Source organism: Etheostoma spectabile, chromosome 16, assembly GCF_008692095.1.
Source record: "Etheostoma spectabile isolate EspeVRDwgs_2016 chromosome 16, UIUC_Espe_1.0, whole genome shotgun sequence".
Taxonomy (NCBI): Eukaryota; Metazoa; Chordata; class Actinopteri; order Perciformes; family Percidae; genus Etheostoma; species Etheostoma spectabile.
In genome coordinates, this window is record NC_045748.1 from 1,393,252 (window position 1) to 1,412,843 (window position 19,592).

The 19,592-nt window shown below is 42.4% G+C and overlaps 1 protein-coding gene across 8 annotated transcripts in view; it reads left to right on the forward strand.

Moving 5' to 3' along the window:
• The window catches only part of akna (AT-hook transcription factor), a 34,547-nt gene that overhangs the window by 10,637 nt on the left and 4,318 nt on the right, over positions 1-19,592 (forward strand). For 4 of the 8 annotated variants that reach the window (XM_032539545.1, XM_032539543.1, XM_032539546.1 and 1 more), the window contains 19 exons: positions 5,128-5,202; positions 5,998-6,060; positions 6,975-7,125; positions 7,395-7,495; positions 7,588-7,647; positions 7,727-7,845; positions 7,946-8,117; positions 9,425-9,582; positions 9,761-9,922; positions 12,392-12,539; positions 13,267-13,367; positions 13,611-13,849; positions 13,955-14,105; positions 14,612-14,764; positions 15,246-15,367; positions 16,732-16,851; positions 17,495-17,599; positions 17,781-17,876; positions 18,135-18,279. In XM_032539545.1, the coding sequence (XP_032395436.1) occupies positions 5,128-5,202; positions 5,998-6,060; positions 6,975-7,125; positions 7,395-7,495; positions 7,588-7,647; positions 7,727-7,845; positions 7,946-8,117; positions 9,425-9,582; positions 9,761-9,922; positions 12,392-12,539; positions 13,267-13,367; positions 13,611-13,849; positions 13,955-14,105; positions 14,612-14,764; positions 15,246-15,367; positions 16,732-16,851; positions 17,495-17,599; positions 17,781-17,876; positions 18,135-18,279 (2,441 nt within the window). The remainder of the gene's footprint in view (positions 1-5,127; positions 5,203-5,997; positions 6,061-6,974; positions 7,126-7,394; positions 7,496-7,587; positions 7,648-7,726; positions 7,846-7,945; positions 8,118-9,424; positions 9,583-9,760; positions 9,923-12,391; positions 12,540-13,266; positions 13,368-13,610; positions 13,850-13,954; positions 14,106-14,611; positions 14,765-15,245; positions 15,368-16,731; positions 16,852-17,494; positions 17,600-17,780; positions 17,877-18,134; positions 18,280-19,592) is intronic. The other 4 variants (XM_032539548.1, XM_032539547.1, XM_032539551.1 and 1 more) reach the window with 4 other exon arrangements.

Consider the following 19,592-nt stretch of genomic DNA (forward strand, 5'->3'; position numbering starts at 1 on the left):
CCTTCACGTCGAAAGGAGCCAGTTGAGGTGGTTCGGGCATCTGGTAAGGATGCCTCCCTTGGGAGGTGTTCCAGGCACGTCCAGCTGGGAGGAGGCCTCGGGAAGACCCAGGACTAGGTGGAGAGATTATATCTCCAACCTGGCCTGGGAACGCCTCGGGGTCCCCCAGTCGGAGCTGGTTGATGTGGCTCGGGAAAGGGAAGTTTGGGGTCCCCTACTGGAGCTGCTGTCCCCGCGACCCGATACCAGATAAGCGGATGCAGATGGATGGACTCCTTCTTCAGTCGGACGGCTTCCCTGACAACCGGTGTCCACCAGGTTGTTTGTGGCTTACCGCCCCTTGAAGCACCTAAGACCACAGCTCCCCGCCGCAGCTTCAGCAATGGAAACTTTGAACATTGTCCACTCAGGTTTAATGCCCCCAGCCTCCACAGGTATGCACAAAAAGCTCCGTTGGAGGTGTGAGTTGAAAGTTCGTTGGACAGGGGCCTCCTCCAGACGTTCCCAATTTACCCGCACTACGCATTTGGGCTTACCAGGTCTGTCCAGAGTCCTCCCCCATCCCCAGACCCAACCGGCCACCAGATGGTGATCAGTTGACAGCTCCGCCCCTCTCTTCACCCGAGTGTCCAAAACATACAGCCTCAGATCAAATGAAACGATTATAAAATCGATCATTGATCTTTGCCTAGGGTGCTCTGGTACCACGTACACTTATGAACATCCCTATGTTCGAACAGGGTGTTTGTGATGGACAATCCATGACTAACACAGAAGTCCAACAACAGACAACTCCTCTGGTTCAGATCAGGGAGGCCGTTCCTCCCAATCAAGCCTCTCAAAGTATCTCCATCATCGCCCACGTGTGCGTTAAAGTCCCCCAGCAGAACTATGGAGTCCCCTACTGGAGCCCTATACAGGACTCCATTCAAGGTCTCCAAGAAGGCCAAATACGCCGAACTCTTGTTTGGTGCATATTCACAAACAACAGTCAGAGTTTTCCCCCCCATCACCCGCATGCGTAGGAAAGCGACCCTCTCGTCCACCAGCGTAAACTCCAACTCAGCGGCGCTCAGCAGTTTTTGAACCATTCTTTGTCTGGCCCCTCATCTGAGACCACTTTGCCATGGGAGACCCTACCAGGAGCACACAGCTCCAGACAACACAGCCCTCAGGTTCATAGGGACACACAAACCTCTCCACCACGATAAGGTGATGGTTCCCCGGAGAGGTTGTTGATGGCCTGTAGGCTAAATATCAAACCAGGCCCCCACATACAGCGTTCAATCCAGTATCCAACGTGAGCTTATCTCTCACTGGGCTGATAATAGGGGTGCACGATTCAGAAAATGTCACAGTTTGATATGGATTTTTAAGCTCAAGATTTGATTCAAAATCTATTTACCATTGAAAAACAATTCTGAATTAAAAAAAAAGACAATTCACAGTATGTAAATGTAGTCCTTTTTCCCATGTGATAGTATACACGCCATTACAAAATGAAAACACTTTAATAAAAATGTGAATTTGGGGGATTTTTTTTTTTTTTGCACACCCCTAGCTGCTAATATGCATTCAAACTTATTGGCTAAATAATGCCGTCTGAAGTTAAAGTTATTCAGAGAGACATAAAATAGGCTAAAGTGCAGCCAAAATATTAGCTGGGCCTCTATAAATCTTGGCAAAGCATAGGGACAGATTTTCTGATAACTCAGTGTTGATTCATTACCACATCATGTGAACCTCTGACATGGCACATTATCTTTTTTATACATTTAAGAAATAGGTCTATATAATACCTCTAGTCTATATGAGATATGAATGTGCTCAATGAGCAGAATAATTCCCGGCTCGAAGAAAAATTCAACGAGCTAATCTATTGCACTGGGCTGCTGAGTGAAATAGACACATGGCTGAGGAATGGAAGAAGAAAAGTAAAAAAAATCTTGCCGTGACCCTTCCGGGGGTTCGTACTGTCTAAATCAAACAGGATCCCTAAAAGAATAGTTAGAAAACATTCAAGGTTTTCCTATTTTCTTAAAATGTGCTAAGGGAAATTTCCTTAAGGAAATTGCAACTACTTTACTTCCATCCTTGCTCATTCCCAGAACCAGCTGTCCCTTTTTACATTCCCCTGGTTTCTGTCAAACAACTAGACATCATGTACTGAGCTGGGACAGAAGTGAAGTTAAACTTCAAAATTTGTTTATATTGAATATACTGAAGAGACTTGAATAGCTTTCATGTACCAAAATGAATAATGATGATTAGACTTTCTTCCTTCCACTGCCTGATTTGATAAATATTTTAGAGATTATCAACCAGAAATGTAGTAATGCCCTTTCTGTTGAAGTCTTGGAAGGCGTAGGGATTTTTTTTTTCAGGTTACCAATATAACCCTTCCCTTGTGTATTTTGGTCCATATTTTATTTTACTTTATACTTATCCTTTACTTTTACTATATTCGCAATCAGTCTTCTTCTCCAAGGCAATTACAAAGCTTGAACTTAAGACTTATCTCTATACTACACAAGATTTTGATTAAATGTGGGAAGAAGAATAAGGTCGGCAGATCATTGACCTTGAGGCAACGCAATCTGCTTTTTCTTCACTTATACTGTGACATAGTAATAATGTCTTTCAGGACCTGACTTGTTTTTTTGTTCAAAACTAATTTCTGTTTTTTTTCTCCCTTTGCACCACCTCCTCAATACCGCACGTGTCCCATGATGTGTTCATACTAGTCTAAGTATGATAATAGAGAGTTAATGCATTTATTTTGTCATTTAGTTAATGAGAACCATGCTATACAGTGGTGTGAAAAAGTGTTTGCCCCCTTCCTCATTTCCTGTGTCCTTGCAGGTTTGTCACACTTAAGTGTTTGGAACATCAAACCAATTAAACAAATAGTCAAGGACAACACAAGTAAACACAAAATGCAATTTGTAAATGAAGGTGTTATTATTAAAGGTGAAAAAAAATCCAAACCATCATGGCCCTGTGTGAAAAAGTGATTGCCCCCCTTGTTAAAACATCTATAACTGTGGTTGTCCACACCTGAGTTCAATTTCTCTAGCCACACCCAGGCTGATTATTAACACACCTGTTCACAATCAAGGCATCACTTAAATAGGAGCTGTGAACAGTAAGGTCACCAGAAGATCCTTAAAAGCTACACATCATGGCGAGACCCAAAGAAATTCAGGAACAATTGAGAAAGAAAGTAATTGAGATCTATCAGTTGGAAAGTGTTATAAAGCCATTTCCAAAGCTTTGGGAATCCAGCGAACCCCAGTGAGAGCCATTATCCACAAATGGCGAAGACATGGAACAGTGGTGAACCTTCCAGGAGTGGCCGGCCGCCCAAAATTACCCCAAGAGCGCAGCAACGACTCATCCAAGAGGTCACCAAAGACCACAACAAAGTCCAAAGAACTGCAGGCCTCACTTGCCTCAGTTAAGGTCAGTGTTCATGCCTCCACCATCAGGAAAAGACTGGGCAAAAATGGCCTGCATGGCAGAGTTCCAAGGAGGGAAAACCACTGCTGAGCAAAAAGAACATCAAAGCTCGTCTCAATTTCTCACAACACATCTTGATGATCCCCAAGACTTTTGGGACAACCTTCTGTGGACCGATGAGACAAAAGTGGAACTCTTTGGAAGGGTGTGTGCCAAGTATATCGGCGTAGAAGGAACACTGCATTTCATAAAAAGAACATTATACCAACAGTAAAATATGGTGGTGGTAGTGTGATGGTCTGGGGCTGTTTTGCTGCTTAGGACCTGGAAGACTTGCCGTGAAAAAGGAACTATGAATTCTGCTGTCTACCAAGAGATCCTGAAGGAGAATGTCCGCCATCTGTTCGTGTACTCAAGCTGTGAACGAACTTGGGGTTCTGCAGCAGGACAATGATCCGAAACAACCAGCAAGTCCACCCACGAGGCTGAAGAAAAACAAAATGAGACTTTGGAGTGGCTGCCAGCCAAAGTCCTGACCGATCCTATTGAGATGTTGTGGTATGACCTTAAAGGCCGTGTCATGCTCGAAAACCCTCTAATGTAACTGAATAGGACAATTCTGCAAAGATGAGTGGGCCAAAATTCCTCAGGACGCTGTAAAGCCTCATTGCACGTTATCGCAAACGCTTGGTGCAGTTGTGTGCTGCTAAGGGTGGCCCAACCAGTTATTAGGTCTAGGGGGCAATCATTTTTCACACAGGGCATGATGGTTTGGATTTTTTTTCACCCTTAATAATAAACACCTTCATTTACAAATTGCATTTTGTGTTATTTTGTGTTGTCCTGACTATTGTTTAAATTGGTTTGATGTTCCGAAACACTTAAGTGTGACAAACTTGAAAGGAACAGGAAATGAGGAAGGGGGCAAACACTTTTTCACACCACTGTATGTTCTCTGCACCCCACCAGTAAAACATCTCTGCTGGCACGTTTTGAAAGTCGATCACTTTGTTTTAGAGCTCTCCATCATGTACACGAGTCACAACATAGCCAAAAGTATGCAGACACATACATTACTCCCAAATTCGAAGTTGCGCGTTGTTCCGACACCACAGACATCAATTTGCTTCTGTTATTGCTTTCCACTAGTTCTGGAACCTGGCTGCAATGATTTGCTCCCGTTCACACATACAATGCCATTATTGACACTATTATTACACTGACAATTGGTGATGAGACCTGGTTCACAATAGGTGTCCCAGTTCACTCCAAAGCTGTCGTGTGAGGTTAAGGTCAGGGCTCTCTTCCACAACAAACTGGGTATCGTCATCTTTAACCAGTAAAGTGCCTAAATGATGACAAACTGTGTGAAATGTTATTATATGCGTTGAGATTTTGCTTCATTGGAATAAAGAAGCCCAAAAGTTTAAAAAAATAGCCATACACTTTTTTTACTACTTTTTATCTATGACAGACCAATGAGCAGAAGTTAAATCCTGCTCTATATTTTCTGCCCTCTCATTTCTTGCCTCCACTTTTTTGCCCAGCTTCGCTCTCTTCCTTTTTCTTTTTCATTCCTCACTTTTTTCTTGCCTGACATGGTGATGTTTTTTTTTCTCTCCCCTTCCTCTTACTTTCTTATTTCCTCTTGCTGTCCTTTCACTGCAGGAGGACTACAACAGACTGCTGACTAAGTATGCTGAGGCGGAAAACACCATTGATCGCCTGCGTCTGGAAGCCAAGGTAGTTATTTTAGAAATCTTGCCATCATTTATTACAGTTTAATGGTGTACAAGAGGTCAGGGGGTTTTGATATACACATATAAATTTATTTCTGGTCTCACTTTTAAATCACTAGAGGACCTCCAAGTTATGAGAAAGCTTCAAAATTATGATTTTTTTTTATTTCATTTTTTTTTTATTATTTATCAAAACATGGATGTATAAATGTATAACAAAAAGATCTGATTGGCTTCTGCAATGTGGTGGCTTTCACTGAATAAAGGGGCAGCAGTGAAAGCACTAATAAGTCATTTTTAGCTTCCCTCTAGGTTTTTTTGACAATTTATGATTAAACCATGCATGTTAGTTCTGATACTTCTTTGAGAGACATCATGCAGTAGCTTTTGCTTTATGTGCAAACAAAGAGTTGCTGTGTGGCGAAGTGGGGGCTTTTCTATAGTCTGTACAGCAATATCTGACAAGAAAAGACACTGTCTGAAAGCACCATGCACAGTGCACTCACAAAAGTCTAATCAGGACCAGAATAAAAGCCAGACTGGTACAGAGTGTCCAGGATGCAAGAAACCACCAGAAGGCTACTTTTTAAAAACTAAAAACCACAGTCCACATGGCTAAACAAAACAGTCAACTGTAAGAAGGTCCTCTTGTGACCAAACTCTTTCAGCCAATGACTGTTATCCCTTTGTGTGTGCGTTTTCTTCATGGGGCCGGTACTATTTTAGCATTATTATTATGAATTAACATTCATTGGTTATCGGCTTGTTGTTTCTTTATTCCTTGACTTTATTTTTACAGGATAGACGTATAGAGAACCCACAGCCCAGGCACAGACATTGTCAGCACATCACAGGCAGAGCAGTATGTCAGAAGGAATGATGAGAAATCTCAGAAAAGTGGGAAAAGAACGAAATGAAGGAGGAGAGACAGGATGAGTGTTGAAGTTTAGTGTAGTAGCCCATTCCTCGTAAAGCAGCAACGCTCCACAATCGGCAGCAATTAAAATCAGCTTCCTGGGCTCTCCGCCTCTCTTCCATCTCCTTCACCACAACACTGAACCACCATCTGTCTCCCCCTCCCTCTGCTAGTACAACATCCCCCACAAGCAGGGTGGGAGGAGCGGCTTCACACGGAAATCTATTGTCAGACTATTTTTCATTTTTCAACAGTTTCTGTTGTGTAAACTGAATTATTGAGTGATTAGTTTAAATTGCAGGACATGGATCTTCTTAGACTTGAATCAAGGAATGCCATTGTATATTAAGAATTACGTAAAAACGTAACCAAACGCTCAACACAATATTTTATTCTCTCTTATCAAAGATAAATTCTAGTAGAAGTAATCCTGATCTTTCAGTTTCTTCATCATGTGTGTTTAACTCCCTCATCACACAGTTCACCTTAAATCAGGAAGTCTTTTCTGCTTTTAAATGACCTGTCTTATGTTTTGCCTTTACAATTGAGACAGAAAGTGAAAGCAAAAGACTAGATAACACTAGATGGGCATGTTTGCTTTCTGTACGTTTAGCAAAGCCAACTCAATCTGACCATCTCTAATTTTTCCAAGTAGTATGATTAGATTCTTTTATCTAAATGTTCAGAGTGACAAACTTGGCCCAAGTCATTTCTGGAATAAGGTACCCAGAATTGACCAGAAATCCCCAAAATGTTCAAGTCTTGAAATGTGAAAGTAGTTAAAGTCACTGATCTTACCATTCTTGTGGAAAGGAAAACGTTGTGCCAATAAACCACCTGACATTTCATATCTCCTCCAGGTGAATCTGTACTCTGACCCACCAAAGCCCGGCTACTTGGTGCAGTCAGGACCAAACCAGAACACTTTAAAGATGCTGGATTTTCCCCAGGCTCAGAGAGCAGAGAACAACTCAGCCTCTCTTCATCCTAACGGACACAGCACTCTTCAAAGTACATTCATCTTATTCAATATTTACTATTCATATACAGTACATAATTTCATGTATCATTTAAATCAATGAATCAGCTTTCTCTCTGCCATATGAGTCACACCGCTAAGCTGTACAATAAAATATTGGCACTTAAATTTTCATCAATGTGCATATGCAAAAAGAAAACTGTCTTTCATCTGTAATTTAGATGTGGCTAATGTCGCATCATTATGTACAACTTGCACAATATGACTGCTCTTTCTTTGCACCTGTTTGTCAAATGGACAGGAAGTCCATTGGTCTTTCCTTCCACAAAAAGCCCAGACCACCAGGTGGGACAGCAACTGGCCAACATTCTCTACAATCAGGCCGACAAGTTCCTCCATCAGGTAAATGGGCTACTATCGAAGTGATGGTAATCTTTGCAGATTTGCTCGATGGTGTGATAAAGAAATAAAGATTTAGGTTGTTCTTCATTCAGCTGCAGACTTTCGAGGATCTCTTAAAGGGCAAAAAACTCAAACCTTTTGAACAGATGAAGGTAAGAACAACCACTCACAGTTTAAAAAAGTCTAAATGCCACATCATATCCAAACTAATTAAGCCATACTCTACTTCAGGGCCTCTCGCAGCTTGCTGAGGGGCTTGACTCTTTAGAAAGGGGCTACCTGTTGGCAAGGGACGAGCACAAACTCCTGCTGCACCGAGGGGCAGAAATCGCCCACTTTGACCCCGAACGGTGAGACTCCGAAATAAAAACGTCACAGATTGCATTTCATGTTCTGTACATGCGCACTTGGTTGTTTTGGCTGTTTTCATTACTTTTGTGTGTGTATCAGGGAGCTGGAGGGGCTGATCTTTCAGTGTGGGCTGTGCATGGAGGATCTGAAGGAGCAGGTGGAACAGATGCAACAGGAGCAGCCCACCTGTGAGGCTCCTCCCTCTCCACCTCCTTACCCCACCCCTTCATCTGTCCCCTCTGAGGGCGGAGAAACTCTGACTTACCCACAGGTACCATCAAACAGCTCTGTCTGTATTACTGCACTCTATCCTTGAACTGTACAGACAATCTATCTATCTATTTGGCTTTAATACCTGTGCACGTGGTGTAAAACTCTGTTGGCCAGCGACCTGTCTCTGCATCTGTGCCACGAAGGCTAGGGTAATTCTGAACAGAAATATAAAAGGTGATCTGTATTTGTAAATGTTGTACACACCCACAGAGTAAATAATGTAGAAAAAACAACAACTCTACTGTATGTGTTGTTTTATTTTCGGAATTGAAATCTTTAAAGTTAGCAATTGTTATTTTTGGGATTTGTTCTCGTCCAGTCCATCTCTTATTTTCACAATCAACCTTTAAAAGCAAGGGATGCTGTTTAATGCTGAAACAATTAGTGAAGTTGTCAACAGCTTCTTGAATGAGAGGAGTTTTGGCTTTTCTCTGTATCATTGTAAACTGAACATTTTAAAGTTTTGAGCTGTTGGTTGAAAAAAAGAAATAATTTCAAGACCCAGTCTTGGAAATTTTGTTGAATATTTATCACTTTTTTGTTTAGAAACTTGTTTTTGTTTTTTTTATTTAAAAGAAGATATAGATAGATAGATAGATAGATAGATAGATATCTCTAATATTTAAAAAATGTTTTTTTTTTCTATTATTTGGACTAAACTACTAGATGATAATTCATGAAAATAATTTAGTTGTAACCCTAAAGCTTGTAGTGGTGCTGATTTTAAAATTGTCGATGTTGGGGGCGGCTGTGGCTCAGTGGTAGAGCGGTTCCCTGGCCCTGCAGTCCCATGTTGAAGTGTCCTTGGGCAAGATACTGAACCCCGAATTGCCGCGCATCGGAGTGTGAATGTGTGTGAGTGTTTATCTGATGAGCAGGTGGCACCTTGTACGGCAGCCTCGGCCACAGTGTATGAATGTGTGTGAATGGTGCATGTTCCCTGTATAATGTAAAAAGCGCTTTAAGTAGTCGTTAAGACTAGAAAAGTGCTATATAAATACAGCATATTTACATTGTCATCATCTAGATTTATTTATCAATACAAATTATTTCTCTGTGTAATAGATAAACGATAATAGTTTAGTGCTAAAAATAGTTGTAGCACAATAGCATACAGCAGTGATTCCCACATTCCCTAATCTCAAAAGGATAATTAAAGTCACCAAAAGCAGTTGTCAGCCCATTGGCATTCACATAATTTGACATTTGTTGGTTAATAGAGAACACACTCCTACTATGAAATGACGGGATGCATTTGCAGCCACATCAGATTTTATAAAATGATCCTACTTCATCTCCTTCCAGAGCCCACCTGTGCCTTTGCCGGTCGATCCAGGAGAGGCTGCAGCGGGGGAGGTGAGCTCGGCCAGTGAAGAGGAGGAAACTCTGAATTCTCTCTACCTCAAACCTCTGAATGACAAACACAGACATGCTGAACAAGACTTTGCCACACTAATGAATCAGTGAGTGGTGTTTTCAGTTCATTTAAAACAATATGAAGAAGAGTTACCATCCGTACCTTTGCTGTGGAATCGATTTTATCAGTGTTAGACATTTCTTTGCTCACTGTCAGAAAGAGATCTGAATAATAAGTAGGCTGGACTTTTTATTATATCATATATTTTTTGTCCTTTCGTTTAGATACCAAAGCTTTAAGGAACTTCCCAAACTTTCAGACCATAGCCAGAGGGAAGGAGCTACTCCTGCTGCCTTAAGAAGTGATCTGCGGCCTGGGGATGAGGAGACAGAGAGACGGGGTCACAGAAGTGGAAACTTGGAAGTCCAGAAAGGCGTTTCACAGAGGTAAGTCTTCAAAGAAGCAGACTAGATCAGCTGCTCTGTAATGTTTGTTCCTGTATTGCTGTATCTGAGAAAATGTGTACTTTCCTGTCTAATTGTAATCAGTGTTATATCTTGCTATTGTTGCTATTTCACACATTTTGATAATTAGCCAGAAATATGATCCAAAACAGACACACATACATTTAAAGGTATTTTCTTTTTTGTGATCAAATGTTTTGTTTTGTTTTTCTTGAAGAGAGACATAGAAAAACACATATCCAGTATACAGATACTGAGAGTGCATAGGATATACAAAAGTTCCATTACATACATTTTTGCCCACTGTAAATTGACACTATGGTTATAACATCAAGAAGTGTTTAGCCATTATACTGTTTATGTGTAAGTGTGTGAGCACGTTGCCAGCGGAGAGCCAGCATCGTTTTAGCTACACTTAGGCCTGCTAACACTACACATGCAGAGGGATGTGATATACCGAAAGTCATTCAAGATCATTTGCCAATGGTGAACGTGATACTACAGTTACCAACACATCTGACAGTGTAGAGAAAGGGGTAATTGCTCCACCCACTTGTCCCATACATTCAGCGGATGACACGGGAGAAAACATTGAATGTTTTCAGAGACAGCGGCTAGAAATATTGCAGCATTCCAAAGGCTTGCTTATGCTTTAACTTTTGACATGTATACTCGTGCCAAAATGAGCAATCCAATGTAGGCATGGAGGGCTGCCACATCTTTCCAACTCTCCACATACACATGGCTTCCCTCTAAATTTGTCATCTCAAGGATATACTTGGACATGACTGACAGTATATCTGGTGAGGCCTGGAATCATTTTTATCACAGCACTAAGTCTACCCTACCCTTGTTCAAGGGGGAAGAGGGACCGTAACAATTTTCCCTTTTTGGAAGGTAACGTGTCTGCTGGGGGTTGAGAGACAACAGAAGAGTCAACCCCAAGAGTCTCTTTTTCTTCAGAGGAGGATGCCTCAAAATCAGGATCCTCCTCAACATTATCCTCAGTTTCCTCAGTATTTTGGTGTCAAAGAGCTGTGACAAAACTTTGCTGACAGAAAACCTTTCCTTGCAGGCCATTTTTGAATGAGAATGAGTGTACAGACAGCACATCAAGAACCAAGGGAAATAGTCTAGAAGGCTGCGGTGCCTGCATGTGAGCTTTTCTATGTTTGCCCCTTCCCTGGCTATCATGTGATGCAAACCACCCCTGCGAGAACCATATTTTCCTTCCCTTACTGTGTGTGTGTGTGTGTGTGTGTGTGTGTGTGTGTGTGTGTGTGTGTGTGTGTGTGTGTGTGTGTGTGTGTGTGTGTGTGTGTGTGTGTGTGTGTGTGTGTGTGTGTGTGTGTGTGTGTGTGTGTGTGTGTGTGTGTGTGTGTAATTGCAAAAACCTGCATCTGAAAGTGACCTCAAGATCAGTCGAAACAATCTCAGTAAATTTGTGTAAAATGTTCATATTTTCTATGTTTTATACAGCTTAAAGAGCCTGGGGTCAAATTCAGGTTTGTGAAGACGATGATGATCCTGAAAACAGGATTGCAAGGAAAATGCTTCTTGCCCAAATAAAATCCAACTGCGTACAAAATGCATGCAAGACATTAAAAATATGTCATCATCTTAATTTTATGTTTACCCATTAAATTAGGAAAAGTCAGTCAATATGAAACAAAAACTATTTATGCCAAGCATTTTTTTAGAGATGTTAAACGTTGAATGGGGTCAAATTGACCCCAAGAATAACAGGAGGGTTAATAGTAGAGATACGGGCCCTTAGCGAGCGAGGATCTAGATCCAAAGGCAATAATGCAGATTTCATTCGACTGATTTGTAGCATACTAAATTCTCTGAAGGTCTCTAAAATGTGGGGAATAGTGGAGGCCGCCTCATCCACAAACAGTTCGCCATCCACGTACATTGCAATGTGACGCTTAGTATCTTTGAATAGGATAGGAGAGATGAGGGTGAGGGTGCTGCGTAATCCTCTGTGCTAGGGGCTCTAGGGAGAGGGCAAGTAACAATGGCGAGAAAGGACAACCTTAATGGCAGGAATGTGAAATGGGAAATTGAGTGGAGGTGTTATTCCCTGTAACAATCATAGAAGTGTTACAGTAAAGTACTTTTGCCAGTTTGATCAATTCCGAGCCAAAGCTACACCGTTCCAGAACCATCCACAAGTAGTCCCATTTTAGCCGAAAGCTTTCTCTGTGTCTAGAGATAAGACGGCACAGGGAGAGAAGATGTCACTGGCAGCATGACTTACATCTAGCAGATGGCCCAGGTTGTCTGACGCTAAGCATGTTTTTAATAAAGCCTGTCTGATCACTGTGAACTTGCTTGGTCATATCAGACTCGGATGTCTAATCATTTAAAGGTATTTTTGAGGTGAAGCTAGTTTCAGTGGCTCCACTGGACTACATTCTCCGTACTTGTCCATTGTCCTTCACGCAGTGCCTCCAGCCAGTCCACCACACTCCCCGTTCATCCTCACAGTGGCAGAAGGACACTGAAGGTGGGAAAGTCCCACAGCAGCAGTCTGAGCAGTCTGGGAGAGATTACTTCATTGGAAAAGAGAAACTCCAGCAGAGTGCTTTCTCAGGTTTGTGAACTGACATCCTTATTGTTTCCTAAAACGAAATGTGATTACAAAAAGAAAGCCTTTTAATTAGTGCTGTCAGTTAAACGCATTATTAACGGCGTTAACTCAAACCCATTTTTACGGTGTCAATGTTTTTATTGCAAGATTAACGTTCTTTTGGGCCTAGCAAACTTTGTAGTTTTTTTACACATGCTGTTGCAACAATGAGTAACGTTAGAAAAACTACACTGGATCTAGCTAGACCGGAAACAAAACAACGGGCACTCCGCACACACTTGTTTGGGCTTGCGAGCCGGCCAAAGAGTAGTAACGTTACGTTTTGAGTGGATGGCGAGCGTGAGACGCCGAAATGGACGCCATTAAGATTCTGAATGAACATTTTACTTTTTAAAAGTTGCCAAATGGTTCCATTGGCAAGACCAAAGTGATCTGTGTGTTTTTGTCGTTGTGAACTAAGCTATCATTGCAGCACGTCCAGTCTAAAAATAGTACTTGATGGCCAAGCAAGTAAGAATGGGACAAAAAGAAATCGAGGGACATTTAGAATAGATAAAAAATGTGATTAACTGTGAGTTAAGTATGACGATCGGTCGCGATTAAGTATTTTAATCGTTTGACAGCACTCTGTTTAATTTGACAGTGTTACATCTACATGTAGACTATGTGATTTCCCTTTACCTCGATTGATAAATGTTGCATAATCTTTGTTCTGCGTTACGTCAACCAGGATGGGATTGTCTCTCCGGAGACGGACAGCGGGTTTGTCTGTTCGGAGAGCAGCCGTCTGACTCCAGCAGCAGCTCATCTCCACCAGAGGGCTTCAGAGAGGTGAGCAAGTCCAACACTGCTTCTGTGCCTCCAAACAAATTGACTGCACCATATATTTTACTTCCTGTGCCATCCCCCAACCGCTACATACACACACACACACAGAGCATACGGATGTCTGACCTTGCAACTCTAAAGCCCCCGATTCTCCTATTTTATACTTACTGTCATTTTTTTTAAGCAGTGTATAATATTGTTTGTGTTTTCTGTCTTTGCACATTTGAACGTTCTTTCACGCCGCGGCAGTGTTTCAGTGTCTCAGGAGGGGAACCCAGGGAAGCCTCAGATAGGCCCAGTCTCAGCACCGTCTCCTGCTTCCGCACCATTATGCAGCCGCGCGGCTACTGAGCCCAGAAGGGCCCCCCAGCTCAGTCCCGACAAGCCGAGGAGAACCAGACAGGGGCAGAGGAGACGCACTTTCTCCTGCTCTCCACAGCGCCGTGTCAGTCAGACCAGTGAGTTTGGGCTGGAGAGTGACAGCTGTGAGTCTCCAAGTTCCTGTTGTTCTCTAACTGTGTTATTACTCATATTCACAAGTTTTTTACTTCAATATATATTTAACTTGCCATCTCCATCTATCTCCGTAGCTCACAATTTGTCTGCAGACGGACAGAACGACCAGTACACAGAATCTGTCAATTCCCTCTACGACTCCAGCCTAAGCTCCTCCCCCGTTGCACGGAATCACCGTGGCGATTCTCTCAAAGCACCGAGATCTAGTCAGGTGGCGAATCGCAAGTGAGTATGTGTAGCAGCAGCTGCTATGGCGATAACTGTGCAAACATGGCCAGGTTTACGTCTCCCTACAGAGGAATGATTTCTGACAAATGAAATTAGTATTTTCTTAAACTCCCGCAAGTTTCCCTCCACACATTTCATGAAATGCTGAAACTTCCTTAATGTTTTGATCATCATATACCTGTATGTATTTTATTACAGAATTGGCTGCTTTTGAAAGTGGTTGCATATTAAGAGGTACTCTTCGATGTTTCCTGTTGGTGTGTTTTTACGAGTCTTTTTTGTTTTTAAAGAGTGTGTGCACGTTTGGACTGACAACTGCATGGATATATACTGGTGATTTGGTCACTCTAATATTTGAACAGCGCAGCACTCTAGTGGTCACATTTACTGGACTTTACTACTATTTGACCTCGGATACGTGTGGAGTCAAACAAAAAAAAACATGTACTAAATGCAGACACGACCCCCAACTGGTTCGTTTAATGCAATTTTATTGTTTTTAGTGACGCAATCCAGACGCTGCAGGGCGAGGTGAAGGCCCTGAGGGAGAGACTAGAAAGCTGTCTGAGAAATAAGAAGCCTCTGAGCTCTGCAAGAGCAGCCCCAACAGCTCACGAGTACTACGCTCCCCACAGCACCTCCACACCTCGCATCAGGTTGGTTTTTATCTTCCAGGTGTATACCACTGCAACAGTGCCCAGGCCACTGCAGTTTGTCTGCAACGTCAAAAAAGAACAAAGTTAGAAGAGTAAATTAAATCAGCAACAGCTTAACAGCACAATAGGGAATAAAAAGACAGATCAGGAGGTGGCTTTACAGAAGCCAGGCAGCCTCAGACAATGCTAAAAGCAAGGGGGGGGTCGTAGAACATGCCTTAATAATGGATGGAAGGCTGTTCCAAAACCTGGGAGCAGACACGGAGAATGCACGATCCCCTTTAGTTTTGCAGCGCCAGTGAGGTGTGAGGAGCTGTTGTGAGGATGACCTAAGTGATCTGGGAGCACAATATGGAGTAAGCTTGCCGCATGGTATTGCGGAGCAAGTCCTTTCATGCCTTTAAAAACCAAACGGTAGGTTTAAAAAAAAAATTTGATTACTTGTTGCTATTACATAATTTGGTCTTCTCCCATTGCTTAGGTCTGGGGAGCAATGGAGCGACCTCAGACAGACGGTCGATGAGGTTGAAGAGTCTACAATGAGACAAACAATCAGGAAGAGACCGCTTTCTGCACACAGACGAAATTCTCAACCCGATATCTGTAAGTTGTTCTTAATTTACACTAAATTCCTAAACTCTGAATCTTGCTTGCAAGATCTTGTAGAATCCAAATGTATACACCTGCTAGCCCTAAATGTCAATGCATTATAAATGGTCATACTCAGGATTGGGTTCAAAGAGAATAACGCATAAGAACTTGGCCTGCGCAATATTGGAAAAAAACTGACATTGCGATATTTTTTGCCCTGCAATATACAGTATATTGCAATATGAACAAAGAAAAAGTAATTTTTTTAAAGATTACATAAATAGCTCTATTTGGGAAAAAAAAATCATTCTCGACTACTGCGGTGATTTTGTAGGGGAGCGCATCTACATAGAAGATAATTCTAATGTGAACCATTCTTTATTAAACTTTAATGGTTTACAAACACCAAACTACTCTTCTGAAGCAATTTTGGAGAGGGAAATTGCGTAGAAATACGCTGGTTTACTAGCACGACGCCAATGTATTCATAGCCTGGATTGATATAATAGTATCAATCCAGGCTAAAATGTATGACAGTGACTGCATGTTGCTTCCTCTTAATTTCAGGTTGTGGTGGACTAGCGGGTCCAGCTCGTTTGTTTGATGTATTGATCAGACCTGCATGTCACGCGCACCAACAACAAACTCTGCGTATCCGAGAACACTTAAATCAGTGTAAATGACGTTAGATCAGACACAGGCTTCTGTTGTAGTATTGCGGCTACGAACCGTAACGTTGGTTGGGACGGACGGGCCCCTTGTTTCTTCAAGCTAACTATATATTAGCTTTAGCCTAGATGGTAGCAGCTTTCTGCGGGGGAAAATGGCCGGGAGACGTTGCGATTATGTTGCATTAATCAGGAGATTTAGTTTGTATTTGCGGCAAACAAAACACCGACTACCCATAAAAAACTATGCGTATCACTATGTCGGCGGCAGCTGCCTGTATCGTACTTTTCTACACACTGAGAACCTCGCTTCCCATAACAATAAACCCCGTCGGACTTTCGACTGATACACACGTCGCCCACACGGCTACCTGTCTTAAAGGGGAAGGGTTGGCCAATGACAATCACGTAAAAGGAGAACGTTGAAAGTTTACTTTTCTATCAAGCAGCAGAAAAGGATTAGCGTCAACATTGCGACGTCCTGCTATGCGACTATCGGGCATGCGATGTCGATGCTAAATGCTTGTTCATCCCTGATAAGAACCCGGCTAAATGTCTGCGTACAACGACGAAGATGCATAGAGTAAATATGTATCCGCTGGCATCCAACCGCTGACTTGTCAATAGATTTTTAAGACAGATACTTAAGCAAGCACATTCATCTTAAGAAAAGATACGATTTAATGGATGTCATATTTTTGATTTCAGCGAACGGCTCAGAGCTCTCTACACCTCAGCATCTGGTGTCCAAGTATACTCAAACATCTGCTGCAGCACCAGACAGCATCTGTTCACACACAAATGCTGTCGGAGGAAGAAACCCCCCCAGTAAGAACACACATCCCTTTACTGCAGATACTGTCATACATAAACTTTCTCCCAGCAAAAAAAAATCCAGTTGACTTTTCAGGCAATGTCAGACATTTTAGCTGATCCGGTCCAATCCAGATGGCCCTCTGGTGACTGACCAGCATGTTGTTGTTGTTGTTGTTGTTGAAGAGCCTGTATTCAGTTTCTCTCATTAACAGGATATCCCAGTGCCTTGTTTGTACAGTTCGGAACAGAGATGCGTGCGATTTCGGAGTTGATCAATTTCTTTTGCAAGGACACACGACTATATTGAGACACAGCAGTGCTAGTAAACTATGTTAACTTGACAACATACTGTATAAACAGAGCTTTTGTCATTGCTTGTACAAGGATTTATAGCTTACTTCAGTGTCTCCTGCACTCACCGACTTCCAAATAGTCTTTGGAAATTATATTTTATTATTATATTTTAATTATATTTCCAAAGACAGAACAAACAGAAATGTGACTTCTTGTGAATTCATAGCAACACCTGTTTGTGTGAAACGTAGACGTTTAATAATAAACGGTGTTAAAATAATGTTTAGGTATTTTTAATGCAAATCTGCCAGAACGGATTGCGTCTACCCTGCCGCTGAGTGTATTTGTGTGTGTGTTGCAGGGCAGCGTACCGGCGTGTCTGAAACAGCAGATGAATTTGACAGCCGAGGGCGTCCGGCTCCTCTTTGTCCTCAGTGTTTGTCACGCCACCGAGGGCGATCTGAAAGTAAGGAAGCTCCTTCATCCTGAGCGGGAATTCTATATTTTGTCTGACTGCGTGTGTCCGATACCGTGCTCTAAGTCTGGCTGTCTTTCTCTCTACATGTTTGTTGTTGACTTTTTTTGGCATTCAGGCAAAGAGGATAAAATCTATTATGGTCCCGCTTGCTTGTTTTTGTTTTTTTCAGTGCCAGTTGGTGGCGACAAAGAGCCAACCCACTCCTCTTGCTATCATAACTGTTCTCTCTTTGGACGTCACGAACCCTACGGAAGCAAAATGCCAGGTTAGCCGCGGTGCTGCTCAGACTCGCTGTTGTTAGGGGGGTGTAAACTGTTGTCTCTTGATCCTCCGGTCTTTCGCTCTGTGTGCGATTGATGACGCAAACGCGGCTTGCCAAAATCTAAATTTGTTCTTCTGTATCGGCAGTACAAAGTTTGTACAGTTGCCACAATCGGGAAATAGATCAGTTCAGTTTGTAAATAAGACAAGTTTAATTATGACAAGTGTTAACGGGGCCGCCGGCGTACTCTGTGATTTACAGACTGTCGCAGAGTCTCAGACTCCTCCCCCCTCACAAGTCGCCAAACGGTCGAGTTCCCGGAAAGAGCTGCAAGAAGCAGATACTTTGCAACTGAAGCTCCTCCTACACTGCTGCAATGCATGCCAGTGTGCCCGCCACCACTTCTGTAAGTAACCTGCCCTGTTGCCACACACACACACACACACACACACACACACACACACACACACACACACACACACACACACACACACACATAGTTGACAAACTTAATACATGAAGAAGCCGATTCCCTGTTACAGTACAGACTACATACTGGGAAAGAGCTGAAACAAAGTATACTATACAATCGGGGTTTAAAGTTCTCTGTTACCAAGAACCGGCTTCTGAGCACACAATTCATCTCTTATGCAATTGAAAAAAATGAATAGAAAAAAAAAATTAAAACGGATAAAATACATGAATAAATAAGTGTACAAAATTAAAGAAAGCCAACATAAAAAAGAAACGTCCCGAGCCTTGACTTAAAAGAACAGAGGTGCGGCGGACCTGCAGTGTTCTGTGAGTTTGTTCCAGATATGAGGAACATAAAAATGGATCGCTGCTCAAATGTGAACCTTTCTTTGTTCAATTTTAATGCTTTAGAAACACCAAAGCAAGTCAGCGCTATGACTGACGTTACTCTTGTGAAGTGGTTTTGGAGAGGAAATTAGCGGAACTAGCGGGGCCAGCTGGTTCCGCTACAAACTCTGTGTATCCAAGAACAGTTAAATCAGTGTAAATGACGTTCGATCAGACACAGACTTCTGTAGTAGATTAGTGTTACGTTTCCAGCCTCGCGGCTTCGAACCGTAACGTCAGTTGGGCCAGACGGACCCCTTGTTTCTTTAGGCTAACAATATTAGCTTTAGCCTGTCTGGCAGCATTCTGCGGGGGGAAATGGCCGGGAGATGCTGTAATTATGTTGCACTAATCAGGTTAAGTTTGTATTGGCAGCTAACATAAATTCACGCGCAGTAGCAACAAACTGTGTCTCCAAGAACAGTTAAATCAGTGTAAATGCCGTTCAATCAGACGCAGACTTCTGTAGTAGATTTAGTGTTACGTTTCCAGCATCGCGGCTCTGAAACGTAACGTGAGTTGGGCCAGACAGTAAGTAGCTTTAGCCTGTCTGGCAGCATTCTGCAGGGGAAAATGGCCAGGAGACGTTGTAAATATGTTGCATTAATCAGGTGATCAAGTTCGTAATGGCAGCAAACATAAAACACAGACTACTGTAGCTTCACCGACTACCCATCGAAAACTACGCGCAATATCGTGTCAGCGGCACACGGAGAGCCTCACTTCCCATAACGATAACCCCTGTCGGACTGACGTCACATACGCACGTCGCCTGGACTATCACAGACACAGTCAGCTACCCAATGAGGATTTTTATTCAATCCGAGCACAAATATTGACTTGTATTACTCGTATAAT